General features: G+C 41.0%; 1 protein-coding gene across 4 annotated transcripts; it reads left to right on the top strand.

Annotated features, from left to right (window-relative positions):
* On the top strand, positions 1 to 25170 carry LOC133967654 (target of Nesh-SH3). 4 transcript variants are annotated; one of them, XM_062403231.1, is made up of 23 exons: positions 1 to 301; positions 6589 to 6768; positions 6895 to 6963; positions 7046 to 7178; positions 7688 to 7878; positions 9310 to 9353; positions 10041 to 10089; positions 11314 to 11379; positions 11566 to 11655; positions 13472 to 15103; positions 15513 to 15590; positions 16002 to 16190; positions 16904 to 16969; positions 19767 to 19829; positions 20572 to 20694; positions 21019 to 21108; positions 21222 to 21431; positions 21663 to 21768; positions 22333 to 22412; positions 22871 to 22900; positions 23054 to 23212; positions 23489 to 23611; positions 24150 to 25170. In XM_062403231.1, the coding sequence occupies exons 1-23, from the start codon at positions 190 to 192 to the stop codon at positions 24263 to 24265; spliced, it is 3999 nt and encodes a 1332-aa protein (XP_062259215.1). In that variant the 5' UTR covers positions 1 to 189; the 3' UTR covers positions 24266 to 25170. The 4 variants fall into 4 exon arrangements, with proteins under 4 accessions (XP_062259215.1, XP_062259214.1, XP_062259217.1 ...); XM_062403230.1 differs by having other exon boundaries at positions 16901 to 16969; XM_062403233.1 differs by lacking the exon at positions 11566 to 11655 and having other exon boundaries at positions 16901 to 16969.
* Positions 25171 to 25870: the final 700 nt, after the last annotated feature.

Below are 25870 nucleotides of genomic sequence, written 5' to 3'. Positions count from 1 at the left end.
GAGAGCCCCAAGCTCAGAGAAGTAGTCCAGCCGCCCAACAAACATCTAGTCTGTATCCTGCAGCTGCAGCACACACACCACTCTCACCCTGTTACCAAAGATTTATTGAATCTGTGAGATAACGCTGAGTTGTTGCGAGTCCCTGAGATAAGATCACAGCAGCTTCATTGCACCTGAGATTCAGCAGAGATGATGATGATGAGGATGCAGCAGGACTCACACGGCTTTCTGGTCCTACTCCTCTTGGTCTTCATCGCTGGGACAGCGCTGTCTGGTCCCTCAACCCCTCGCAGGAGCAGAGGTAGGTGACTCATGCATTGTTGTACTTGCCTTAAACTGAAATATTCACAAGAGGGAATATTATTGATTGCAAGTGGTGCGGTGTTCATCATGGTCCTCTGAAAGTGGAAAATCCATGCAAGTGCACATCATTGTGCTGTTGCTTTGTGTAATCCCTCTGAAGCACTCTGAAGTTTGCTTTTCCATGGTCGTTCTCTGCCTTCTGAATGCATGTTGGGATAAGCTTGGATGGACATTGTGCTAGAGTTTGAAAGATGGATATTTGTCTTAAAGACAAATGACAAGAGTAAGGGCTTTTTCTAAGGGCAAATTTCTGCAAAGTATATTGACAGGTGGTTGCTGTTTAACAAATCTTATTTCCATTATCATGAATGTTAGAAGAGCTTTGCCTCCAAAAATGACAATGCGTTTCTAATTTGCAGGAATCCCCAGATGCAAATAAAAATAAAAGTGGATTTATTGTGCAGAAAAGAAAAAGCAACAGGGTTCATCCTCAGGCATCTTTCTGTGTATGTACCACTGTAATTAGATGCAACCCCTGATGACCTCATTTGGCTTTAATGAAGCTCGACTCATGCGTTTTATCCAGAGTTGCTCTCTGTATCCAAAGAACAAAACAAGCTGTGAGGCGGTGCAGTGCAAAAATAGTGAAATTTAAGAGGATTGAGGTTTGTGTCATTTTCATTTTGGAGCCTTCATTTAGTCGTTAAATATTATGCTAACCCTCCGATTTCCTTTCCGGAGTCGCCTGTAACACTTTCAAATGATGAGAAACTGTGAGCACTGTTTTACAGTCGGTGTGGTTTAGTTAATAGTTTCCCTGAAACGAGGCGAGCAGACAGAGACAGGGTGAAACAGATCAGTTACTGCTCACTGGCTTTAATAAAAAAACTTTTCCAGGTAAGGGGTCAAAGGTCAGGCTTTCAGACAAAGTAATGGGGTGGCTTTCCTGGAACCGAGCCCATGAAGCAGTCAATGTGAAAAGTTTATAAGTTAAGCTCATTTTTTTCAGGCTGATGATTTTAACATTGATTGTTTCATTTTTTTAAACATGGATTTTTTTTTTTTTTCAAATACTTGAAGAGAGTCTTTCAAAATAACTCAGGCACAGTAGACATAACATTTTTGGGCCTCTGCAAACGGCCAAAAATAAATATACCCAAAATCTGAAGAGCAACATGGAAGTTATTACATAATTTTTGCATTATATAAGACATTAATGGACAAAATTACTTAATAGAGCAAATTTCTTGGAAAAACTGCACATTTTCCACAACAGTTTTCCATATTGTCCATTATCCCACTGCTCTCTCTCTCTCTCTCGCTCTCTCTCTCTTTCTCTCTCTCTCTCTGGCTCACTCACACACATCCACACACACACACAGAGTCATCCTTTGATGGTAGTAAAAGTGATTTGAGCTGAGTTGAGCGCAGTGGAAAGAGCTGCTTCCAGTGCGTAACTTGCAGGCTGAACTTGACTTGCAGAAAAATCTCACACTGTGCAGCTTTGGGAGTTTGGTGAAATGAGATGTGTGCGTGGGTGGGTGTTTCTTTTGGGAGGAGAGTTAAACTCTATCTCTGTTCTTCTTGGATCAAACTCATAGTTTTAGAATGCAAGTGTTTGTTTTTCTTGTGTCAGTGATATCAGAGCAAGGTAATAGATTTGACAGGTGTATGCAATGTTAGATGATCTGTTCTTTGCACAGCTTTTAATGTGTTTGAGTTCTGAAATATGTACACTAAGTCGAGCAAGCCAGAGGAGATGAATGAGTTGAATCTCTAGAAATGCAAGAAATGATTCGCCACTTACTCATCTCAGCACTATATACGAACTGGAAACTTGAGCCGAGTCGAACAGAACATGGCCTTGTGTCAGGTACACATTAATAAGAGAGAAATATTGAAGGGAAAGAGCAAAGTGGGGGAGATTAGTGGACAAGACAGATACATTAAACCACTTAAGGAAGCTGAAAGAGGATGTAGTTGATGGGAAAAGGCTGCTGACACATATAGGACAACAATGAATTAGTGAAGGGGGAAAGGAGGGATGGAGCGGTGCCACAGTTGAAGGGATAACAGCTGTTGCACCGTGGAAATCTGTCAGGGGGGATATATATGGTGTGAGACCAGAGAGACCTGCATGGACGCATCCAAGGCAGGTGGGAAAATGTCGTGGTTCGATCCCAGACAAGGCTCTTTACCACTGGGCCGCACGTCACAGCCTCCTGTGAGCGGTGATTGTTCCAGAGAGGGACGGGATCAAAGAGGCTCCTGGAGGATTACGGTCGATATCCAGAGGGATAAGTTACTGCAGTCTGCAGGCTCAGGTTCTTCCCCTCACAGCCGATATAGGTCAGTGCAGCTGTTGGTTGGTCACCAGCTAAGTTATTTAAAATCCTCGCTGCTCTGATTGGCACAAGACCTAGCGAAATTTTCACACACCATTGTCTTAAATGAAGGCTTTTTATGTTTTACCAAGGGCCATAAAACATGTGTCTCTGCGGTGGAGGAAGCCAAGTCTCCTCCATCTCTGACTCCGGGACTCTGAGGCTGAAATACTTTACACCAGAGCTGTGTAAAAACACCCTGAGTCTGGGAGAAGGAGTGTGGTACGAAAGGTCCGTTTATGGATTAATAACTGTGTGATACGAGGGGATTTTTTAGCAATAAACTGCACCACTAGGAAGAGTTTATAGCCTCATTTGGACAGAGTTATTAACATCGTGCTGGGCTCAGCTGTTATGGTCAGATGCTCAAGACAAGCTCACATGACGTCATGCCTCCCGTGTCCGTTTTCCAATCTCCGAAAAAGAGCAAAAAAAAATAGTTGATGACAAAGGCCTGCGCCAAGTTTCTTCTTTCCATTTCGAGGTTTTGCTTCAGATATTTATAGTTCATTAGTTCACAGAAAAGTCTTGACATGATACGAGTGTATTTATTGTCAGTGTTTATTCTAACTCTTCCTCCGGGAGAAAGAGAGAGAGACACAGCGGAGCAGGAGAGAGACGCTGATTGTGGAAGTCTGGCTTGATAACGTCGGACGGTAAATCTTGATCTGTTGATGCCAATAGCGCAGATGCTGTGAATATATTTATTTTCAAACACCAAACACACATAAAAATATCATGTTGCCCAGCAGCTGAACGTGTTGCGCTGACACCCCCATTAACCTAGTCCTTCTCCCAGAGGATCATCCATCACCGCTGAGGCTCCATGATCACTGCTCAACTGAGCCAAGACTTTTGACAGGAGTTTCCAGTGTCAGGGTGTTTCTCTGTTTCAGGCCAGCAGGATTAAATGGTCTGTGTTTTTGTCCATTACAGTCTGAATACGATGGTGAAATACTTATTGAATGTTGTGGCATCGTTTATTGCATAATCTGACGTGTTTATTGGCTGATACCAAGAGTCACGATGGATTTGCTTGTACAGTAATTTTATATGGATCGAATATGTTCTCCGCATGAACGGTATAGATGATTTTAATTTAATGAGATTTACAATGTTACATAAGTGAGCCCCCCCCCACCCTCCAATGTAAGTATTGATGTTATTGCGAAACCGTTTGCAAAAATCTGCCATCAACTTTCCGTACGTACATTTGAAACTCAATAGGCCCTAGAAGCAGACATGTAAAAGACTTGGAGAGCAAGACCCAAATTAGAAAATACACAAAAGAAAAACAACCTTATTTGTGTCTCCGTAGCAGTTTTGTGTCACTTTGTGCTCGTTTGCATCTCTGTGATTGATTTGCACATTTTTGTTGTCTTTGGTTCTGTTGTCTCACTGTGGGTACTTTATGTGTTATGTGGTCGGTTTACCCCCTGTGTCTCACTTTGCTTCCTATGTAGTGTGTCTGTAGGCGTTTTGTGTCTCTCTAAACTTGTTGCATTGACGTTCCAAAAATAAATTAAACAAAGGCTCTGTCTTGACGTGTTCAGTCATTTATCCGTGGCTATGAAAGCGGGGATTGTGGATTTGATTAAATTTAGGTACAGCTTTTGTTGAGGTAGTACATCTTCATCGAGCTTGTGTGTTTGACAGGGTCAGAGTCACCAGCAGTGCTGACCTCAGAAAGTGTGTAAATTTAAACAGCCTCACATTTTTCCCACACAAACACACACAACATCGTGTTGTAGAGTATCAGTTTTTTCGTGGCTAACCAAATCAGTCATTTTCCCTTTGTACTGTAGATGATTGATTACCAGGGCTGTAACTGGATCTCTTCCTAAAGCTTTATCCATTTCACTTTGGAAATACTGATAAGTCTCAACAGTCCCTGGGAGGCGCGTGGGCCAAATGGCCACAGTGTCGTGGGGCCACGCCAGTGTTTGCTTGTACTGGAGTTAGGAAGGTGCTGCCAGAAGTTTCCTAATGTTTCATACACTCTCCCTCAGAGCCAATATCACTTGTGTTCTATCGGAAATATTGATGAGAGAATCGAAACAAATGCTGTTTTGATAGGAAACACATAGCTGGAAAAGCGCAAGGGTATTTTTCAAATCCAGGGCTTCCCCCTCGTTCCCTGTCAGTGTCTGTTTTGGCATCAGGCAGCAGCTGGAATCATTCCTCGTGCAAAGTTCCACTATTTCATTTAACGCTATGAAGCTTCAATTTGAGCCAAGGACATGTACTCTTGAGAAAATAGTACATAATGCAGGCAGTAAGTTTTAGCCTCATATACAACGGGAGGTGGAAGTCAGAGTCCCATAGACTTTTTTGTAATTTCCACTGTGGAATAGAAAATACAAAAACGAGGCATATTGTTGAAATATATTGACGTATTTGATTTCTGAAAAGAAGAATTGCAGTATACAAAGTTTCATTCAACAAAGCTGTATAAGTTCTAATAACGAATTCTCACCACTGATTATCCAATGGTGTTATTTATTGATTTACATGTGCAGCAGCCAACTGTCAGTCACACTTCTGGCCTCGCTGCATTCATCTGAGTTTTCTGATGCAATTCATTCTGTTTCTAAATCGCTAATTGCTAGCACACTGAATTCTTGGCTAGTTTTGAAGGCCACATAACTGAGGAAAGTATTGAGAGAAAAATAAACAAATACTTTCATGCATTGTGTTTGCAGGGATTGCTTGTCTGTTCACTGGTTGTTGTGCACTTCACTTGAGTTCATCCATGATTACAGGCAAGAATGTTTAGAAACTTAAGTACTTCTACGACATACAGGGTTGAGATGGGTGATGACAATCTGCCTTTGGCAGAGATACAGAGATGGTTGAATCAAAACCGGAACAGATTCCTAATATACTGTGGCCATCAAAGAGAAACGGAAAGTTTGGCCTTCCTTTGAGCACTTTTGTAAAAAATCCACCATTGCATGCCAGGAACACCGGACAAGACCTGACCTGACGATACACAGACCATCTATCACAATATGGTCCTCCCCAAAGTTAGATCCTTTGACCGCCCAATTTTGATGTTTCAAACTCAACTTTAAGAACTGGCCTTCACCTTCTGCCCAATATATTCCACCCCCTGACAAATGCCTTTGTAATGAGATGATCAGATGTTATTGACCCGTCAGTGGATTTAATCTTGCGGCAGATTGATGCACGTTGCAGCCACAGCTCATATAAAAGCTGCAACGTCTGCAGTTTATGACGATTGTAAACCCAATTCATATTTCTGTGTCAAAGCTACGCTATAGCCAACAGGTAGACCTGTACCCTACGCAGAGCCCTACTCTGTACCCTGAGGTGCACCTCCCCAAAAATTTTACTACGCATCTACCGAAGACTCGCTTTTCAGATTTTTGGATTGAGTTGATTGAGTACTAAACACGGATGATTTATTTTCTTTATTCGTTGCAGTTCTTTGAGAAAAAGTAATCGCTCTTCAGCATCTATCAGCTCCAACTCCAAGACGATACGCTTAGTAACACTTGCCATTATTCTGACGTAAACAGAGACGCCAGAGAATTTGTAAATAAGCAGACCAGAAACAGGAAGATACTCAACACCAGCATATAAGCCACCACTAGAGTTTCGGCGATGTAATTGTAGGGCGTCTCACACACACCTACACATAACTGTGAATGCTCGCACCTACAGCGTAGCTGGGACACACAAGCATGAATCAGCCTTAAGTAGCAGATTGACAGTGACTTAAATGTGACTAAAACCTTGGTTTTGTCTTTATGTACTTGCAGAACCTCCTTTTCGCCATCTTTTATGTTACTGATTCTCTTTGTGTCTGAAAAACCGAAGACTGATAGAATTTTGTTTACATTAAATGGTTCATGTATGCCCTCTCCTGCTTCCCCAGTGCGACGTCAGAACATGAAAGTTCGTATCAACGCCACAGGAGACACCATCGTGATGAAGTTTCTGCGACCAAACGCTGACACCAAGCTCGAGGGCTACATCCTGGGCTATGGCAGCAGCATGTTCTCCAAACAGTTCATTCCGCTGCCAGAGAACGGAGAGCCATATGAGACTGAGTTTGGTAAGGCGGGCTATTAATTTGCTATATCCAATGTAGATTACTTTTTATTTGTCATGGCTAAAAGGAAAGAGGAGAATATGCAAATCGATAATCTATAACATTACTAGTTTATTCTTCATTTTAAAGATGCTGAGCCCAAATATCTCATAGCCGTCCAGCCCATCCCGACCAACGACGTGAAAAAGCATTGCACAGGTAAGGCTCTGTAGAAGTGACATTCAGATATGGATGGAGGTAAACATGTTTATTAAAGTAAGACGTGTTAACTTGTTCTCAGGTAAAGTGGAACTGCAGAAGCCGCTACACTTGGTGATTGGATCAGTAACGCCCACCTCAGTGCTCCTGTCCTGGGGGACACTGTTGAAAACACCTCATGAGGGCAATATCATGAATGACTGTGTAGAGGACGGGTGAGCTTACACAGTAACACAGACCGTACACACTAAATGCACAGGGTATCAAAGAAAAAGCTAAAAACATAAATTGTTTTCTGTGAAATGCAATCACAAATGTTCCTTAAAGGGTTGAAGGCCTCAGAAAAACAGAACAGATGATATCTCTTGAATGAATGAGAAAACTAAATCGGCAAATCCATTTTTCCTTTTATTTCTTGTACTTATTCTATCACTGCAATGACTCTGATTCTTCATAGACCGCGGCTCATAGAGGTTAGAGCGGTAGTTCCATAACAGGACTATGCTGAAGTGTCTTGGGCAAGATACTGAACCCCAAATTGTTCTCTTCTCAAGTGTTCACATAAATGTACTGCAGGAATGTATGAATGGGTGAATGTGAAACTGTACTGTAAAGAGCTTTGAGTGGTCAGCAGGACTAAAAAAAGTGCCATATAAATACAGGCCATTTCCCATTTACATGTCATTTAAGATTTATCAGTATGTTCTATTGTCCTTCATCTTAGACACTACACAGTGCGCTATCGTGAGAGGAGCAGGAAGTGGAACTACCAGACTTGCCCTACCAGCGACACGGTCATCGACAATCTGAAGCCCAACACAGTCTATGAGTTTGGTGTTCAGCCCAACGCCAAGGATGTCACTGGAATGTGGAGCAAGCCGGTCATTCACAACATCAGCTCGGGGGGATTAGAGAGTAAGTATCTTTGACATGATTCACTCACCATCAATTGAGAGCCACTTGCTATGGCCGCTATAAATGGGAGGTAGAGCAAAGCCAGAGAGAAAACAACCTAGTATCCTGAAGAACTAAAGGAATCAGGTTTTGGACAACATTTTTGAGTTGAGACATTATGAAGTCTTATGATGTCCATACCTCGGCAGGTTGGAGCTGTTTTGGTGTAAAGAATGCGAAGAACCGAAATATATTAGGAAGGGGTGATCATTAGGTTTTGTTTCATCATTGTAGAGCAGTGGTCACCAACCCTTTCAAGCCCCAAATCCCTTTAAACTACAAACGTAAGCCGAGATCTACCACCCACTTAGGAGGCTTTAGTGCTTTTATTTTAAAACGCATGTAGAATGTGTTCAACCATTTATGTTTGTGAGTAAATTCATCAGATAGACATTAAAACTATGATTATTTTCTCTGTTTATTCTGCAGTTGAACACAATGTTTATCTGTCTATAACACAAATTAATTTACAACAGTTTCCGAACCCTTTTCAAAGTAAAGCACTCCAGCGTTTCACTTTCTGAATATATTCATTAGTTTTAACAGGCTTTGATTGTTATCGACAGACCTTATGATACGCATCTTCATACCGTAGAGTTATGACATTTCGTTTCAGAGATCGACAGTGAAGACTATCGAGATCGACCAGTAGATTGTGATCGACAGATCGGCGACCACTGTTGTAGAGTATATAGAAGGAGAACAAGTATAGAAAGGTTTTATTAACTAAATAAATACTTCCACTATTTGCTTCCTTTCTTTAAAAAAAAGCAAAGATTGTTTAAAAGTTTAGATGTCCAGACATTAAGCTACTTTTTCATTGTTATACCTCTAAAATTATATAATAGATTGATAAAGACGATAAAGTGAAAAGTTACTGGAGGTCTTGCTGTTATCTTTGGCAAAAAGCATTAGGGGCCGTTTAGCCAGATTTATCAATTGTCCAGGGAGAGTTCTGATTCCCTGTAAACATTTTTTTATTAGTTGTGGAAGAAAAGAAGAACACTCTGCTTTCTCATCAACAAAACAGAAAATCTTTTCATGATGTTTCTGTTCTGTATCGTGTTTCTCTGTTATTTAGGGAACGACATTATTGCTCACTCCCATGTTTTTTTCATGTGAATATGTGAAGGCAAATAGTTTTCACCCTATAAGTGCAAGTGACCTTGGTGACACCATGTGCTTATGAGGCACAATCCACTGAGATACTGAATGAAAACCATCTTGTAGTTTATTTTTTATTAAGCCACTACAAAGGACTCCTCATTCATCATCATGCAATTAAACACATCTTGGCAAAAGCATATTTGAAATGTGGTTTTATTAGTTTCCTTCACTTTTGTTGGTTCCACTTTACTGACTTCTTCAATTATCTGTCTCTTGTGTTCCCAGAGAAGGCCATCAGGAAAATCTTGAAGCGGCCTCCAAACCCTGTGGTACGTATTGAACACACTTTTTTTATAATCTATTATCAAGACATAACCTAGGTATTACTCCTAATAGTATGACGTGTTTAACATTAGAATAGTATATATGAAATACAAGAGTGAGAAGTGTCACTGCACAGCCACCTCCTCTAACCAAAATAAATAACTCTGGGTGCAGGTAGTTGGAACAGACAATACACTTAAAAGTCTGTTTTATGTGCACTAGTGAGCTTATGCTATTCTTAGGGTTATTTGCCTCATTAATTTTCCATCCAACGGCTCAGTGGAAACAGCATAAGGTGCAGCCAGGGTTGGCCAAGCCAAGAGGAACCGGCTGCAGCTAGCTAACTTCTGGAGTAGTAAAAGAGAGCAAAGATTGGATGGTGGGACAGGCGGAGAACGATAACGGTGTGGAAACGAGTTGAGAGGAGAAAGGTGGCATTGATTTTCTGACAGCATGGGGCTGCTGTGTCACGTGCTCTTGGACTCAAACCCATAAAACACCACAGCTGTTGAGCATCAGCTGCATTGCTAGCCTATCTCTAGGGAGACTCAGAATAACAATTCTTTCACTGGGTACTTTATCAAATCAACATGGAGGTGAGGGTGTGATTGTCAGGGAATAAAAAGAAAAGATGACAGTGAAGGTAAATGTGTATTTTTTGTGATTGTGTCTTCTTATCTTTCACCCATCAGAAACCTATTGCAGCAGGTCCACGCTCCTTCCCATTTGTTACTCGCCATGGTAAGCCCGCAGAGACATGCTGCATTTGGTTAAACCAACTGAACCCTTTTAATACAGCAGCAGAATTTTTATAACAAACTTTGATTTACCACTGTTCAATGATATATGTTTCTTGTCTTCTCACTGACTTCACATGATTCAGAACTGGAAGAACTTGAACTCCGACTATGATTAATTGTTTTATAAATAGAACCTTGTCACTTCCACCTCACACTTTTCTAAATCAATGTTTTCAGGGGATTTATTGCAGATGCTAATTTGACTGAATACTGATTGAATAATGCAAAATGGTCACTCAGCAATGAAACCATTAGCAACTAGGATGCGACTCAGCAGAGCGCATACCTCCTGCAAAGCCCGACAGTTCCCTTAAATTCAGAATGCACCAAATTGCACACTCATAGATTTTAGTTCCCCAAACATACCTTGTTTGTTTTGTTCATGAAAATCCATCTATTATATGCTGGGAAATTGGTGAAAGAATAAAAAGCAAACAAACGCATATCTCAAAATCTTAAAGAAAGTAAAAAGGTTTCGTAGAAATCCATCCAGTCCTCTCTGCATAATCCTGCTCCCAAGCAAAACACTAATGGACAAGGGTGAAAACAACATAGCCTCTTTGGCTGAGGTTGTTATCATCGCAGATCGAAGTTTCGTTGAACTCTTAAGTTTAAGCCTCTTTCAGCTCAGTGTGTTGGTTTTATGGCCCAGAACTTTTCTGTTTTGATTAAATCTCACCGCTCTACCTTCCTCATTGTCGGCTTTGGTTGTTTTCATCCCCCCAAAAAAAATCCCCTTCAAAAAATGATCAATGTCAACAACTAGCAGGTGCAGAAGTGGACATTTTATGAATAAATAATTGTTTTGTTCTTTTAACTGTTGATAGGCAACGTTTTGCTAATAATTTCAAGATTATTTATTGGACAATTTTAGAGTTTGGCTCATTGCTGCCAATTATTGGCAGATTATTGTACATTTAACCATATTGTTCCTTAGGTTCTTGGCTTGGATACATTTGGTTAAAAGCTGATAGAGATGCTAAAGCTAAAGATCCAGATCCTAATGTTGAAGAAAAATATAACGTTTATCTCTGAAAATGTATTTGTTTGTTGTAAAATAAATTAACGGACATAATTCTTTTACAGATAATTTTTTTTTAGGACTCTGCAGGGATCTTAAATCTCAAGTCCTTCACTTGAATCTCTCCTCCTCTGTTTTTGTCAGTTCTCCATAACAAGACCCAGAGCAGACTGCCCATCTCCCGGAGCATAGCGTCAAAAACAACTCTTGGTAATGACAAATTGAGTTCAGCAGTCAGAAAGAAACAACTTGAACTTATAACCATTGTACCTGACTTTTCTATCACTTTTCTGATGGAAATCTTTGTTTACTGTACATACAATTTTTTCTACATTCTACAGCACTAACAGGAATAACTTTTCTCCAAGGTCTAATAACATACACTATATTTCCCAGCTCCAACCACAAGTACTACTACAACTACTAGACAGGAATCTCTGTCAACTCCTGGACCCACACCGCCTACCGTCACCAAACGGCCAATCGGTAAACAGTGAATCACAGCTCTTCTTGAAAAAGCTTCATGGCTCTCCTACCGGCTGCAATCATAGATTTGGCGGATTATAACTGAGAGGCTGTCAGTGCTTTACAGCGTTTGTAATGACCTGCATGAGTGGCATGCAATGAATAGGTACTGTAGCTCAGCCGTTCCTGTGGAAACTAGCTGATGGTGTCAGCTGTTTGGATTGCACTGAGCGTAAGATAGGTGGTCTTGGCTGCATGGCAACAACAACAGTTCAAGGGATTCTTAATGATGGTTTGAAAGATCTGTTGTGTCCTTTCCTTTGTTTTTACATCTTCTTTTCATGATTTAATCTGCACTCAAGCACTACTTGAATCGGAAATCTGTAGGACAAGCCATGAGTACTGCAGAGGATCTTCCCCAACCCTTGAAAGAATTGAATGTTAGTCTGCACTGAGAAGCTTGTTAGCTGCTGCTCACGAAACAGTGCCAATTTCAACTCAGTCATATCTCAAATACATCCCATTGCAGTTCTTGATTTTCCTGTATCTGTCTCCAATTTCTTATGAATGAACTCATTTTTTTCCCTTTCAGTATCCATTGCATCAATTGATATTTCATAATGGTTTTTGCCAATGTGAAATCAGCAGCTTTTGCTTTCATTGCAACACAGGTGATGGTGTGAAGTCTGCATGACAATGTTGCATGCACTAGACATTCATTTTTCTCCGGCAGGAACTTCAGCAGAATTTCTTATGTTCTTATTTTTGGAAACTTGTATTTCTGTGTTTGTAAACCCTCTTTTTTTCTGTTAGTTTATTTGCAAGAAGCTTATTCGTTATCAAACAACACAATAGTTTTGTAATACAAATGTATTTGTCCCGGTTCTGAGCCTGGAAACAGCTCATTAAAACCAAGTATACCTGTTCTTTAATTACTGAAGCTTGAATTTGAAGGATGAAACCTTCAAATGATAAAATTGAAAATTGTTGACTGGATAATGAACATGGATTTATTGGTGAAGCTTTACTGTCTAACTGGGACCAACTCAGGTTCTCTAAAAGCACTCCATTTGATGGGGTAGCTTTTGCGGGACCCATGTGTCTGAATTCAAATACAACTATAGTTGTTATTCTGTTGTGATAAAAAGGAGAAATTCCAATAAATACTCGGATGGACAGTGTTGTAATCCCAGTTCTTGGATTGGTAGCTAATTGCACCGAATCGACCAACAACCCCAAAAATTGTATTTTAGACATAACATGAGAGTTAGGTAAAGGCACTGAATTCCTAGCAAAAGCCTACTACTTTCTTTGCCTTCATGTTATATTCATCACTTTCTTTCACGTTTTTCCTCATCGAGGTGAATACCTGAACAAATTAAGCAATCAATTTAGAACGGCCCATCAAAATCCCAGTCAGTGATCAATCTGCAACTGTTGAACCATGATGCTTCTTCGAGGCACAGCCAATGAATTTGAATGGCTGTCATTCACAAGCATTCTGGCCCCGGTAGCTGAGTCTGTCTGTAGTAACACGGATGTAACATTGAAAATACCTGCATATGGTCTCTCTGCCTTTGAAATCTGAACCCTTCTATCAGTTGAGTCTCAATAGTTATTGTTTAACATGTGCTGTAATCCAGCTTGGTGAGTTCTTGGGTGATTCTGATTATCTGAATTTCCTGAGTTCCTTAACTCTCTTTGTGTCTTGTTTTCAATATTGTCTATACAATAAAATATGTTGTTCTATTTCATTTTCAAAAGTAACCTTTTCTACAATCTATTATATTTGAAATGATATTTTCAAGCTTCATGTTCTCTTTCTTGGACGTCCCAGGTGGAGGAGACCTCTCCAGATCTGTCTTGCCTCCTTTCCTTGAAATTCCATTAGGTCCCAAGGTCCATCCTACACTACACATTACTCCCCCTGTGGTGTTAATGCCAGTCTCCCACACAAATGTGGATAAACATGGAGTGTACCCACAGCATCGGCCACAACCAAAGCCTAAACCAACATCACAGTACATAACTCAGACCAAACCAATATCAAAACTCATACCCCAGACCCAACCACAACCTAAACCAGCATCAAAACGCATACCCCAGACCAAACCAAAACCCCAAACAACATCAAAACTCTTACCCCAGACAGATTCAAAATCCAAACCAACCTCAAAACTTAATCCCCAGACCCAACCACAACCCCACCCAACATCAAAACTCATACCCCAGACCCAACAACAACCCCAACCAACATCAAAAACTATTTCCCAGACCCAACCACAACCCCACCCAACATCAAAACTCATTCCCAAGACCCAACCAACATCAAAACCTATTCCCAAAACCCAACCACAGCCAACATCAAAGCTTATTTCTCAGACCCAACCACAACCTCAACCAACATCAAAGCCCATGTCCCAGATCAAACATCAACCACAACCGACATCAGAACTCATACCGCAGACCCAACCTCAACCAACATCCCAGAGAGTAACCCAGACTCAAACACAGCCCCAAACAACATCAGTACTCATACCCCAGACTCAACCACAATCCCAATCAACATCCCATCTCATACACCTTACCCAACCTCAATCCCAACAAACACCCCATCCAGTACCTCAGACCCAACCACAACCCCAAACAACATCTCAACCCATAACCCATGAACCAAGTCAAACCCAACCCCAATCCCAGCCCATATTCCACACCCGGCCTCAATCACAATTTCAACAAAAGTTTAATATCCAACCAGAGCCTAAAAACACACCGCAGCTCTGGGCAGATGCACAATCTCAAACAACAATCCATCCCAAACATCAGCGCCAGCATAAAACACAACCCCAAATAAAGACCCAGACCCCACTTCAACCACATGCTCAACCATCTCCCCAGCCCACATATATGGCACATGCCCACACACCTTCACCAACACTCCAGCACATACCTCATACCCAACAAGCACTACCCATGATTCACATCCAGCCCCACTTTCAACCACAATCCTCAAATACACCCCAGCCACAAACCCAAACACACCCTCAACCAATGACCAACCCACAGTCCAAGCTAAATGCCAAGGAAAGGCCTAAAGTCCAACCAACATCTAAACCCAAAATTAAGTCTGTCCAACCAAAACCCAAGATTCAACCAAAGAGCGTACCCAAGTCTGAAGCCAAAGTCCTGCCCAAGACAAAACTGAACCCCCAATCAATAACTCACCAAAAACAGCAACGTAAACATCAACCAATGCCTAAAACCAAGGACAAACAACAAACTAAATCAAAAGCACCACAGTCACAACCTCCTCCAAAGACACAGACTCAGTCCAAACCTGAACCTCTTCCCAAACCACAACCAACATCTAAGAGTCGATCAAATCCTCAACTTGGTCCACCATTGCAGCCTCAGACCAGGACCTACTCTGAACCCACCCAGGCCACCCCAAGACACACTGTCCCTACGGGTAAAGACCTTACTTTTTGCCATCAGCAAACCATAATTAAGCTTCAACACTTAAATTATATTATATTATATTTTAAAAGGGGCGTATTGATTCAAATGTTGGTTCTATTTGTATTGACTTTTTGAACCATATCTGATCCATTTTCTGGTAGTCTCAGGGACGTGGTAGAACTATGTCCCCATCCGAATGATTTTATATTGATCAGTATTCTCGGACTACATGTAAAAGATTACTCTTCGTGGATATCATAATCACAACAAATACCCTTTTTTCACAGCACTCATTTAGAACCAACAATCATTTCCTTCTGTATTAAAGAATAAGTGTAGGATATGCCCCCTTTTAAAAGTTCAAACATTTTCATATATATAAATATTCTTAGAATTCAAGTGAGTTCTTTTTCATACAGCTCCTAGTCCAGCAGAAGAGGGCAAGCCTCTACCAAGACCTGCCCTGGCTACCGAGAGAGCCGGTAGTTACAATTTTGGTAAACACCATGACATTTTTGTCACATTAACATTTCTGCTTTTTCGTCAAGCCACATGGAACCCAGTGCTTTCAGTTGTAACTCAACCCATTGGATGATGTCACTGCTTCCCCATTGCCATCTCCATCCCACCACCCTACACACCCTACCCAATCATTATCCCTGCGTCTATGTGTGAATCCATTTTCAGTCCAGCACAGTCACCTCACCCCTACCCATTCACAACCAAATGGTCTGGCTATCTTTCAATCTCATTTACGTCTCTGTCACTTAATTCATTGTCCTCATCTGCATTCCCCCCCCCCCCCCCCCCCCCCCACACTGTTCTGTCATCTCTTCCATTTAGGTAAACCTCTCAAGTTCTCAAGTGGATCGTCTCTAACCTCCCCAAATGCCTTTTTGCATGTTTAGGTACTGGCATCCACAGACCATCCAAAGCTGAAGTCCCTCGTTCTCCCATTAGCTCATCAATTCCTACAGGAGCAAGAAACAACACGCTATCTCGCCCCCGGATTCCCCCTCATTCCACTGGTGGTGGTGTCAGAACAGGTTCTTCATCCAAGACATTGACTTCTTCTCGCAGCTCCAGCACACCCGGGGGTAATGGAGTACTCACTTTCCTTCCCTTCTTCTTCCGTCCTCTCATTCCTTCTCCAACGTCAGCAGGTTATCCTTTCCTTTCACCACTCCTTCTGCAGTTGTGCATAAACAGGACAAGACAAGGAAACTCACAGTTCTTGATGTAAATGTACAATAGAAATGTTTGTTCTTTTACATTCTCTTGCTTCCATTTTCGGCTTCATGTCCTCTCACAGTCCATATGTTATCCACGCTGTGCCACATGTGCTCAGTCTGTATCTCAAACCTTTACCTCGAGCAGTTGTGGGTTCTCTGGGGTCAGGATGTTAACATGATTTACAGTCCTTAATTCTGACAGGGTGGGGAGTTTGGCAACGACCCTGGCCAGGAAACACCACATTTTATACCAATCATGCCAGTCCAAGAACTGTGCAGACAGTTCAGCTGCTACAACCAATCTCCCTTCTCCCTTCTTTCTCTTGTTGAATCTCTTCTTCTCTCAAACACACCCTCAAACTTCTTTAAGAGTTATGAAAGAAGGCAAAGTCAGAAAAGTCAAGAGATAAAGTCAATTCCATTTGTATCAAGAACATCTGCAAAACTAGGTTGAAAACACGAACAGATCTGAAGCCTAATCTTCACAATCATTTGACAATGAGAAATATGAAAGAGTTTTTTTTTCTTTTTTTGTGAGCCAAAGAATTTTACAACTGACCCTTTTCTTCCTCCAGCAGCCGATGGGGTTCATCATAGACCCATTGCTCTTCCTAAGCCTGTGGTGTGGTCCAAAGAAAACCCTGGTAAAGACTAACCAAGATGATCACCTTTCAGTGTTACTCGTCACTAACCCACGAGGCCCTGTCATATCCTGTCCCACTAAGTCACACTGATCTGTGCTTTTGTCACATCCTCTCATCCTCTGTGATGTTCAACTCATTTGTCAATGTGATGTTTCCTGTCTGTTGAGGTTTGTGTTGACGTAGTGCACTTGACTGAGACTGAAGCCACATACAGTATGAATCTAATTTTGGTTTAGATATTTTCTCTCCACTGTAAATAAAGATGGACGACAAGTCTCCACTTCCTCCCACTATCCAGAGATGAAGCTAAAACACCCAGGATATGAATACTGCCATCTTGCATCGACGATGTAATTTGGAGCCAGAGTCTGCGCAGTAGTGATTGTGGAAAGGACCTGCGGTACCAAGGTCCTGCTGAACAATTTCTCAACCAATCATGAGTTAGTCTCAGCTGTCAGCTGACGTTTCACCCTTTTTTTATTGATACAAATTACTACGTAAAATCAATCTCACAAGATAAATGAGTGTTTGAACAAAGATTTGTGTGAAATACAGATGTTTTTAAAAGCAAACTTTTAAGCAGACATTTTAGTTTGGTCCATTTCCCCTATCAATGATTTATGACCTACATTGCGGCCAGTTACCAGACCAGGGGGCAATCAAGATGCTTTCGCTTCACTTGTAGGGAGCCATCACGTTGATCTTTAATCAAAGCTTGAAATCTGAAATCTTTTGACAGTGCTTAGCCTGCTTTTTGTAAAAGGTCACACTATTCTCAGACAATCCGTCACGAGTAGTGATGCAAACCACTACATGTATTAATTGTGGCACTCTTAGTTGTGAAGACGGGTTGCGCTTCAGTCTCATGTTACAGCTAGTGTGTGTTATTTCTGGAAACATCAACAGTTTCAGAGGTCTTCTAGGAGTCGCAAGGCTCTAGGGAAGCAACTCTACACATAAAGAGAAGTTGTTTTGCCTGCCATCCTGCACACACCTCAAAACACAAAGTGATTATTTTATTTTTTCTATAACAAAAACAACTAAATTACTACCTCTTAAACCAAACAACACTCTGCAGCTTAGTATCTGGTAAATAAGAGTGTCCTAAACAATCTTACAGAGTTCTGGTTCATATTGGCATTTCAACTTCCAATATAAAGAGAAAACTGGTATGTAATATTTCAATGGGAATATTTTTCTAGCATGAAAGTAAAGTCTCTTTTGACAGCACATATTTCCACCTTCTCTGAAGATGAGGTTATACGACAGAAATCAGCGTACACGCAACAATGCTGCTGTTTTAAATCACAGATCAGAGTCTGAGGCCTTTGGCACATCAGAGGCCCGGACTTTCTGTTTGACTGGTTAATTGTGAGACGGCAAACAAAACCAACCCTCTGCAGAAACTGTTAAACACTGACCAGATCGTTTTATACACCTTGTTGACATTACATCTTATCATATGACGTCACCTTGGCTGTGTTCTCATTCCCTGCCCAGTTACCCATGACTTCACCCTGTTGAGATGTCTTCTCTTTATATCTCACGTACCCCTGTCTTGTGTTTTTTGCTTTTTTTGCAGCCGCTTTTAAATCACTGCCTCAACATTTTGCTTGACTACATATGAGCATATGTTTGCCATTAGCTGTCAGTTATGCCACGAGTGAGTCAGAGTCTCTACTAGAGTGTATCCACAGTGCTAATCAGTGAGACTTGGCAGATGCCGTTTCAGTTTGTCTTGATAGTCTCAGCTCCTCTCGGGGGGGAGATGTCAGAGATCACTGATTTATGCTGCTCAGGGGGAGGTCAGCTCCAGCGAGGAGGAACTGAATCCAAAAGAAAATGGAATGATAATCGGACATCTACGGAATCTTTCAACAGGGACCATTGATGAATCTCTGTGATAAGAAAATGACAACTGGACCCATCTCTGAAAATGGATTAGCTCTTGAGCTGTAATGCATGTTACTGATATTCCATGTGTCAAACCTCCCAGAGCTTCTCGAATCACAACAACGATCTTGGGAGATTACGCTGGTTTAACAACATGAAATCATGGCAGAACACTCATATTAAGAAATCTGAGTCTGACAGTTTGTGGCAAATATGTCCTCATCACACGGCCCTGTTCTTCGTGCGCTCACTCCAGTTCAGTTAATCTACCTCATTTGTTGTGTTCATCAAATAAGGGATCTGGTCTTATCTCAACGCTTGGCTCGATCTTTATTTTGTTGTACTTTCTATGGTGTGGGGATTTTCTGGAAAATTTGATAATCAAACTTCAACAGATCCAAAATAACTTTCACAGAATGGGTTCAAAATCATATAAAAAAGTTATTAGACTTTAAAAATTGGTTTCCTGTTAGGGATTGACAGAGAATCTTTTTTTTTTATTCCCCAGCTTTACTTTAGGGGATTTTTAGGATGAGCGGATGAAGCGATGGTTTATTGGTTCAAATGTAGTAAAACCGTTGTTTTCATTAGTTGGAGACTGTGGCAGTGCACTTCACACAGTGACTCCAGCGTTTAACATGCAATCGACCTGGCTTCATGTGCTTCATCGTTGCTTGTTTAATTTCCTTGTTTGTACTCTTGTTTATTTTTCAGACCCCAGTTGTCTCCTCTGTTTTTGAATCTATAAACTCGTCATTTTTTCATCATTCATCGTTTCATCAAAATGACCAACCACACTTATTTTCAGTTTTGCATCTGTTCTTCGGAGCCAGCCACCTGCTGCTCTGTCTCAGTTATGATTTCTAACCTGAAATGGCTTCTTGTTTCCCATGATTCCCTGCAGTTCTGCAACCCCCCATTCCCGTCAACAAGAGACCCAACCTGGTGGGGAAACCAAATGACCATGGTGAGGGCGACAGTGATGGTTGCACTGAACACTGCTGCACCTTGTCCCTTGTACTGTAATTACACACTCAACACCCAAGGGGAAGACTTGACTCACACTGATTCATGAGCCAGTGACTGTTTTTCCTTCATCCACTCCTTAAATTTAGAAAATACTACAACGCCTCCAAAACCTCAAACATTTATAACCATTTTGTAAGCTGTTATGTTAGCCAAAAATTATGAGGAATTTTCACTCTGTTCCACGAATGTAAAATATGCAAAGTTAAAGAGGCAGCATGGAATTTGGGGAAATTACCACTTTATTCTTTTATTGGTTTTTGAAATATCAGATTTTATTGTACCTTTAAATGGCTGTCAAATCCGTTTTATGATACCGTTTGTATGAATACAGCAAACGGCATTTATCTTTGCAGAGCAGCTCACATCAGTCTTTTTTCTTACAGTCTTCGAACAAGTGTACTTGTGTGCGATGTCAAGAGTGTAAATAAGTTCATGGTTCGGAGCATCTGGGCATCCATGGACACAGCAGATGTATTGAGGCAGACCCTTTCCCCTTCAAAGAGCACAAAATACATTACTCAACAAGTCAATTTCTGATCTCTCTGCAGCCAGGAAAAGGCAGCAGGGTTGTTCAGTGAAGATGGCCAGAGCAGATGGACCACAACTGTGTTTGCGACTGTGAGTCAGATGATGACGCAGGTGAAGAGCTGATCTATTTTCCTCCTCCCTTCTGTCCTCAGATAAACCCATGGACCTAAAACAAGGAGACAAAGAGTCCATCTTGAAGCCATTCCCTCTGGTCACAGCCAAGCCCAAACAAGAGCGAAGACAGCCGACGACCACCTCTGCCCCGGCAGTAAACAGTAAGAGAAACACAACTTTTAATGAGTCCTCGGAGGAACTGCGTTTTTATCTAATCCATGGGTGTTTGAAAATATATTTTTAACATTTGTACATGTACATTGATAATAATCAGGATGCATGGGTGATGCAGCTTGCATGTGCGACAAAGAATAAAAGAAAACACATTTTTAATTTACAGAGTCGTGAAAAAAAGCGTGTTGCTTCAGCTGGTGCACGGGGGCCTGGTGTTTGCCCAGAGCTGTAAAACTGAGTACAGAGAGAGCTGCCAGGGACGACTGGCACATCAAACCAACCATAACTCCTCTCTCCTGTTTCCTCTTCAGGCAGCCACTATGACATATATGAAAACTCCTCCATATTCAGGCCCCTGCCGGCATCAGACCTAGACATCATGGGCAAGAAGCGTTTTGTAGGTAAGACGTAATCTCTGCTGCAGGCTTTAAGCCTTCGTTATTGAAATCTTCCGCTTTCTATCAAAAACTATGTATGAATAATTAACCGCTGCACTGAATGTCTCTCTCTCCAGCTCCCCACGTGATCTACAAGACGGATAAAAAGCCAGACGAGCCGTGCTCCATCACCTCCTCTCTCTCTTTTTTCCCTGAAGAGGAGGGCAGCGATCAGAATGTGACGACCCCACCCCGCCTCCCTCCCTCCAACCTCACCGTGGTCACCGTGGAGGGCTGCCCATCCTTTGTCATTCTTGACTGGCAGAAAACTGACAACGAGACCAGAGGTGCAGCACATGCAGAGGGGCTACTTTTAAAGTCCTGTCGTCAGGATCTGGAATGTGTCAGGATACTTGGACCCTGTTTTATTAAATTACAAGTTTTCTCTTGGAGAGTCAGTCGATATTTATGAAAAACTAAATGAAGGCTAAGGATAAGAAGCCATATACTTTTTGATTTTTAATAGCTTATTACAAATGGCTAAAAATAATGTTTAAATTCTTTCTGTCTTGGGTCAGAATATGAAGTTGTGTCCACCGCTAAAGGACCGAATGGACAGGAAGTTTCCATACTGACGACCAACCAGACACACACAGCCGTGGAGAATCTCAAACCGGAGAGCAAGTATGTGACCCAGATATCGGATAAAATAATGTCATGGAAAAAACCTCCTGTTGGTCAATTCCTCTTACTGTTGCACACTTGGGGAACAAGCACCAGGTTTACATTACTGTAAGGTTGTCTAAATAAACCCTTTGTTTAATAAATACTTTATGCTTGAACTATTGGCTGATTACAAAAAGTAAGGTTCACTGCAGCTCATGCAGTAAATCCCCTTTTGCAAAAATGGCAAAAGCGACACAAAAGCTGAGCAAATGTGGGTGGAGTGTTTTTTTTAATTAGATCTCAACATCTGGAAATCTCGAAACTCACCAGAACCTACCCCTGGGCTAGGTTTCTGTCCCAGATTTCGCCAGGACATCTGAATGCAGCACGTGGAATAAGCTTGAGCTGTGTGTGTGTTTGTGTGTGTGTCTGTGTGTGCGTGTGTATGTGTATGTGACCCATACTTAGTCTTCAAAGGCATGAAAATATGTCTCCCAGCTCTGGAGATGGGAGGAATTCAGCTAAGTAGTTTGGTCATTTCCTTTTTGTGCATGTAACTCAGATTTCTTCTCAATGTTTCAGTTACGAATTCAAAGTAACACCAAAGAATGAGCTGGGAACCGGACCCTCCTCTGATCCCGTGACTTTTAGCACAGAATCAGGCAAGTTAAACAAACTTAAACATCTTATCCACTAAAGTCAAACTGACAGAAAACTTGAAGACTAAATAGCTGCATGTTGCCGCGACTGTACATTATTTGCGTGACACTGAGGTGTGACTGATTAGACTCTCGGGTCTTGTCAAATCGCCAGATATCCTAATTTCTAAAAGACAGAAATCTTTTACCTGGTGATCAGAGCGCTACGTGAACAAAACAGCTGAATTATGGCCCTGAGTTGATGAAATGTTGTGTTTGAAATCACAATGACAACACACAGACACAGGAAAGCTGAATTGGCCTCTTGCCCTGCAGCAATCAAAGCCCACACTTTTGGATCGGCCCTGTGCTCTGGCAAATCAGCTCTGATATAAGTTAGGCTTTGTCTCGCACAATAATTCAAGAAGTTTCATGTTTGTTTTGAGAACGTTATTCATTGGAACTTTCTCTCGTGTTTGCAGCTGATCCACGAGTGAGTGAATATGTTGCAGGTGAATATTCTATTTTTTTCCTTATTATTTGTCTGTTGCTGTAAAGTTAGGCAGTTTAATATGTTGAACCTTCTCTATTTATATGTTGAACCTTCCCTATTTCATGTTTATGGGCAGTATATGAAGCATTTGCTTTTAATGATTTCCTCACAGGCAAAGACGCCATCTGGACTCAGTTCCCATTTAAATCAGATGCCTACTCTGAATGCAACGGGAAGCAGTACGTGAAGAGAACCTGGTACAGGAAGTTCGTAGGGATCCAGCTCTGCAACTCGCTGAGATACAAACTCTACCTGAGTGACTCGCTCAATGGTAATTACACTGTAAATAAACCCAATTAAGAGAAGAGCATTTAGTGTAAAATATGACAAAAATATTTAAACACTTTTCAGCTGTATTATTCAACCTTTATCACCAGATGACGTTGATCAAAGTTTCAAAGTTTCATGAAATTCCCCCAAATTCTCTTCCAAAATGTAATCTGTTTAAAAATGATTTTCCGTTATATTGCCTTGATGCTAAATGTTGTAAACCACAGTACATTTGAAGAGAGATTGACAGATATTATTATGTCCTCCATATCTTCAGGTAAGTTCTACAACATTGGAGATCAGACGGGGCACGGTGAGGACCATTGCCAGTTTGTCGACTCCTTCCTGGATGGACGGACCGGCACCCAGATGTTTGCTGACCAGCTACCAAGCAGGCTAGGTATTCTAGTTCCACCAATCAGAAACGTTTTCATGTCATCCAGGTGTGTCAGCGATGTCATGTAGGTTGAAAGTGTTTCTAGAGAAAATATATATAGTTCAGTCAGACAACTCACATTCGAATGTTTATTCAACAATAGAACAAGTTTTGTGTTTGGCGTCTAGGCTCCAACTTAATCACTCCCCCATATGATTACACAGGTATGATGGTTGTGATTAGCTAATACTGTAACCCCCCGTTGGAGCCTACAGGTGGATGCTGGGGTAGTGGAGGGGCTGAGGCAATTGTCTTAACCCTAACCGTAACCCTTGGGGTAGTTTTATTTAGTTCAGAATCAAGTTCTCTTAAAGTCGCTATATGTTCCACTTTATTTATCTTTAATTATCTACTTGAGCATTGAATGAAGGGAAATGCTAAAACTTTGACACTAAAATCTCTCATTGCATATATTTTATTCTTTTCCCAAACCCAATAACAATAAAGTTTTTCTGATTCCAATGAAGACGTTTTTTCAAAAAAATCTGTGTCTTTGTACCAGGGTTCTACAGAGCATTGAGACAGGAACCTGTCCACTTTGGAGATATTGGAGGAAAGTCACACGTTACCTATGTGGGCTGGTACGAGTGTGGCACACCTATTCCCGGGAAGTGGTAAGACCCCACAGAGCTGGCCCGGAGGATGGCTCCCTAGCTTCCAAGAAGAAGAAGACAAGCTTTTCTTTAATGTTACCATGGACACTGTCAGTTGGAACTCGGCCTACTCTGCCAGGTGTGAACCTCTATAGAACGATCATGTGTCACAGAACTCTGTCCCATGCAATTGTAACATTGGTCGTAATTTCTCTATTTATCCAAAATGCCACGATGGACAAAAGAGTGTAAGTGAACCAAAATGTTGAATATACAGTAATCGGCAAAACTATTGGGAAGCTGGCTCCCGAAGTGTAATAACGTGTATGATATTATTTATCAAGGGTTTGTTATTGAATATTCTGTATGCTTGGGCTTTTGAGATAAGAAAGTAAAAGTTGTTCCCGGTACTTGCATGTCAGTGCAAAAATCATTTGTACACAGAAAGGTGCCAAATCATACTTTTCGTTGTACAATTGGACCCTGCAAAGTACAAGTATACACAGACATGCAGAATCGACCTTCTGCTGGCCCTAAGGGATTATTAGCAGTTGCAGTTTGCACAGTATTAAACTTTTTTTTCATATATGTATATGATGTCAAGTACAGTTTGTAAACCAGTGAGCACAGAAACATTTCAGGTAAAACATAAAACAGTTTTAGCCAAATTGTTGATCTGTTTGTAAGAAATCAAACGTTTGAGTTTCTGTGGATCACTTGAAAACAAAAGCATTTGTATTTTTTTATGCCTGTGCAGTCTTGTATTGTAGAATAAAATAAAGAATAAAATATATATATACGTTTGTAAAAATAGAAATAAACTGAGCTTCAATGACATAATTTATGTTTTGTGTTAAATCATTGGAGAGTAACTTGCCGGTTTTTCCACATCTGTCACGTTGGCAGTTGTTTTTGATGGACCACTTATGTTTCCAGCAATAAATCATGTTTTTATATATACTGATACTTATTTCCATTTGACTCTGGTGCTTTTTATAGTAATGGAAAGGTTTAACATTTTGGGAAGCACCATTTTCTACTTTTATACTTACATTTGCCTTCTGGCCTAGAGATGTGATGATCAGAATATGTACACACAAAGACTTATTTGGAGGAGGAAGACGATGACTAAAAACAACACAAGGATTTTAAAACATATATTTTATGAATATGTCTATTTCTATTTGTTTGATATTTTCACCCTTTTCCTGGGGAATCATTTATGGATCTTGATGAAAATAATACATATTTAAGGGACTGATATAAAAGACTGTAGGAAATTTGGTGCAGCTTGAATGAAGTTAAAGGGACGGTTTGGCTTTGGTGGAAGTGGGTGCCATTCTACAGGTTTGTTTGTCAGCAGGATTAAGCCAAAACCACCGGACAGATTTCCATGAAACTTAGTGGAAGAATGGGACACAGGCCTACAAAGAACCTTTTGGGGGCATTTTCACAGATTTACCAGCGAATAATTCATGAATCTTGATGGAAACAACCAGGCACGTTAAGAGGAATGATGTGGCTTCATAAGGAGACTGCCATCGGGGAGGTATGTGCTCTTCTGAGTGCCTTTCTAGTTTTATGTGTGAAGTACTGTGTATGAGTGCCGAGGGGAAATAAATACACTGTT

Source organism: Platichthys flesus, chromosome 13, assembly GCF_949316205.1.
Source record: "Platichthys flesus chromosome 13, fPlaFle2.1, whole genome shotgun sequence".
Classification (NCBI taxonomy): Eukaryota; Metazoa; Chordata; class Actinopteri; order Pleuronectiformes; family Pleuronectidae; genus Platichthys; species Platichthys flesus.
This window is presented reverse-complemented; position numbering and strand designations above follow the sequence as displayed.

Excerpts from the sequence above, each read along its gene's own strand:
- LOC133967654 (XM_062403230.1), top strand. The coding sequence starts at position 190 with ATGATGATGATGAGGATGCAGCAGGACTCACACGGCTTTCTGGTCCTA. Across the intron at positions 7,179-7,687 it reads AATGACTGTGTAGAGGACGG|ACACTACACAGTGCGCTATC; the intron begins GTGAGCTTACAC and ends CCTTCATCTTAG. Across the intron at positions 23,213-23,488 it reads CCTGAGTGACTCGCTCAATG|GTAAGTTCTACAACATTGGA; the intron begins GTAATTACACTG and ends CCATATCTTCAG.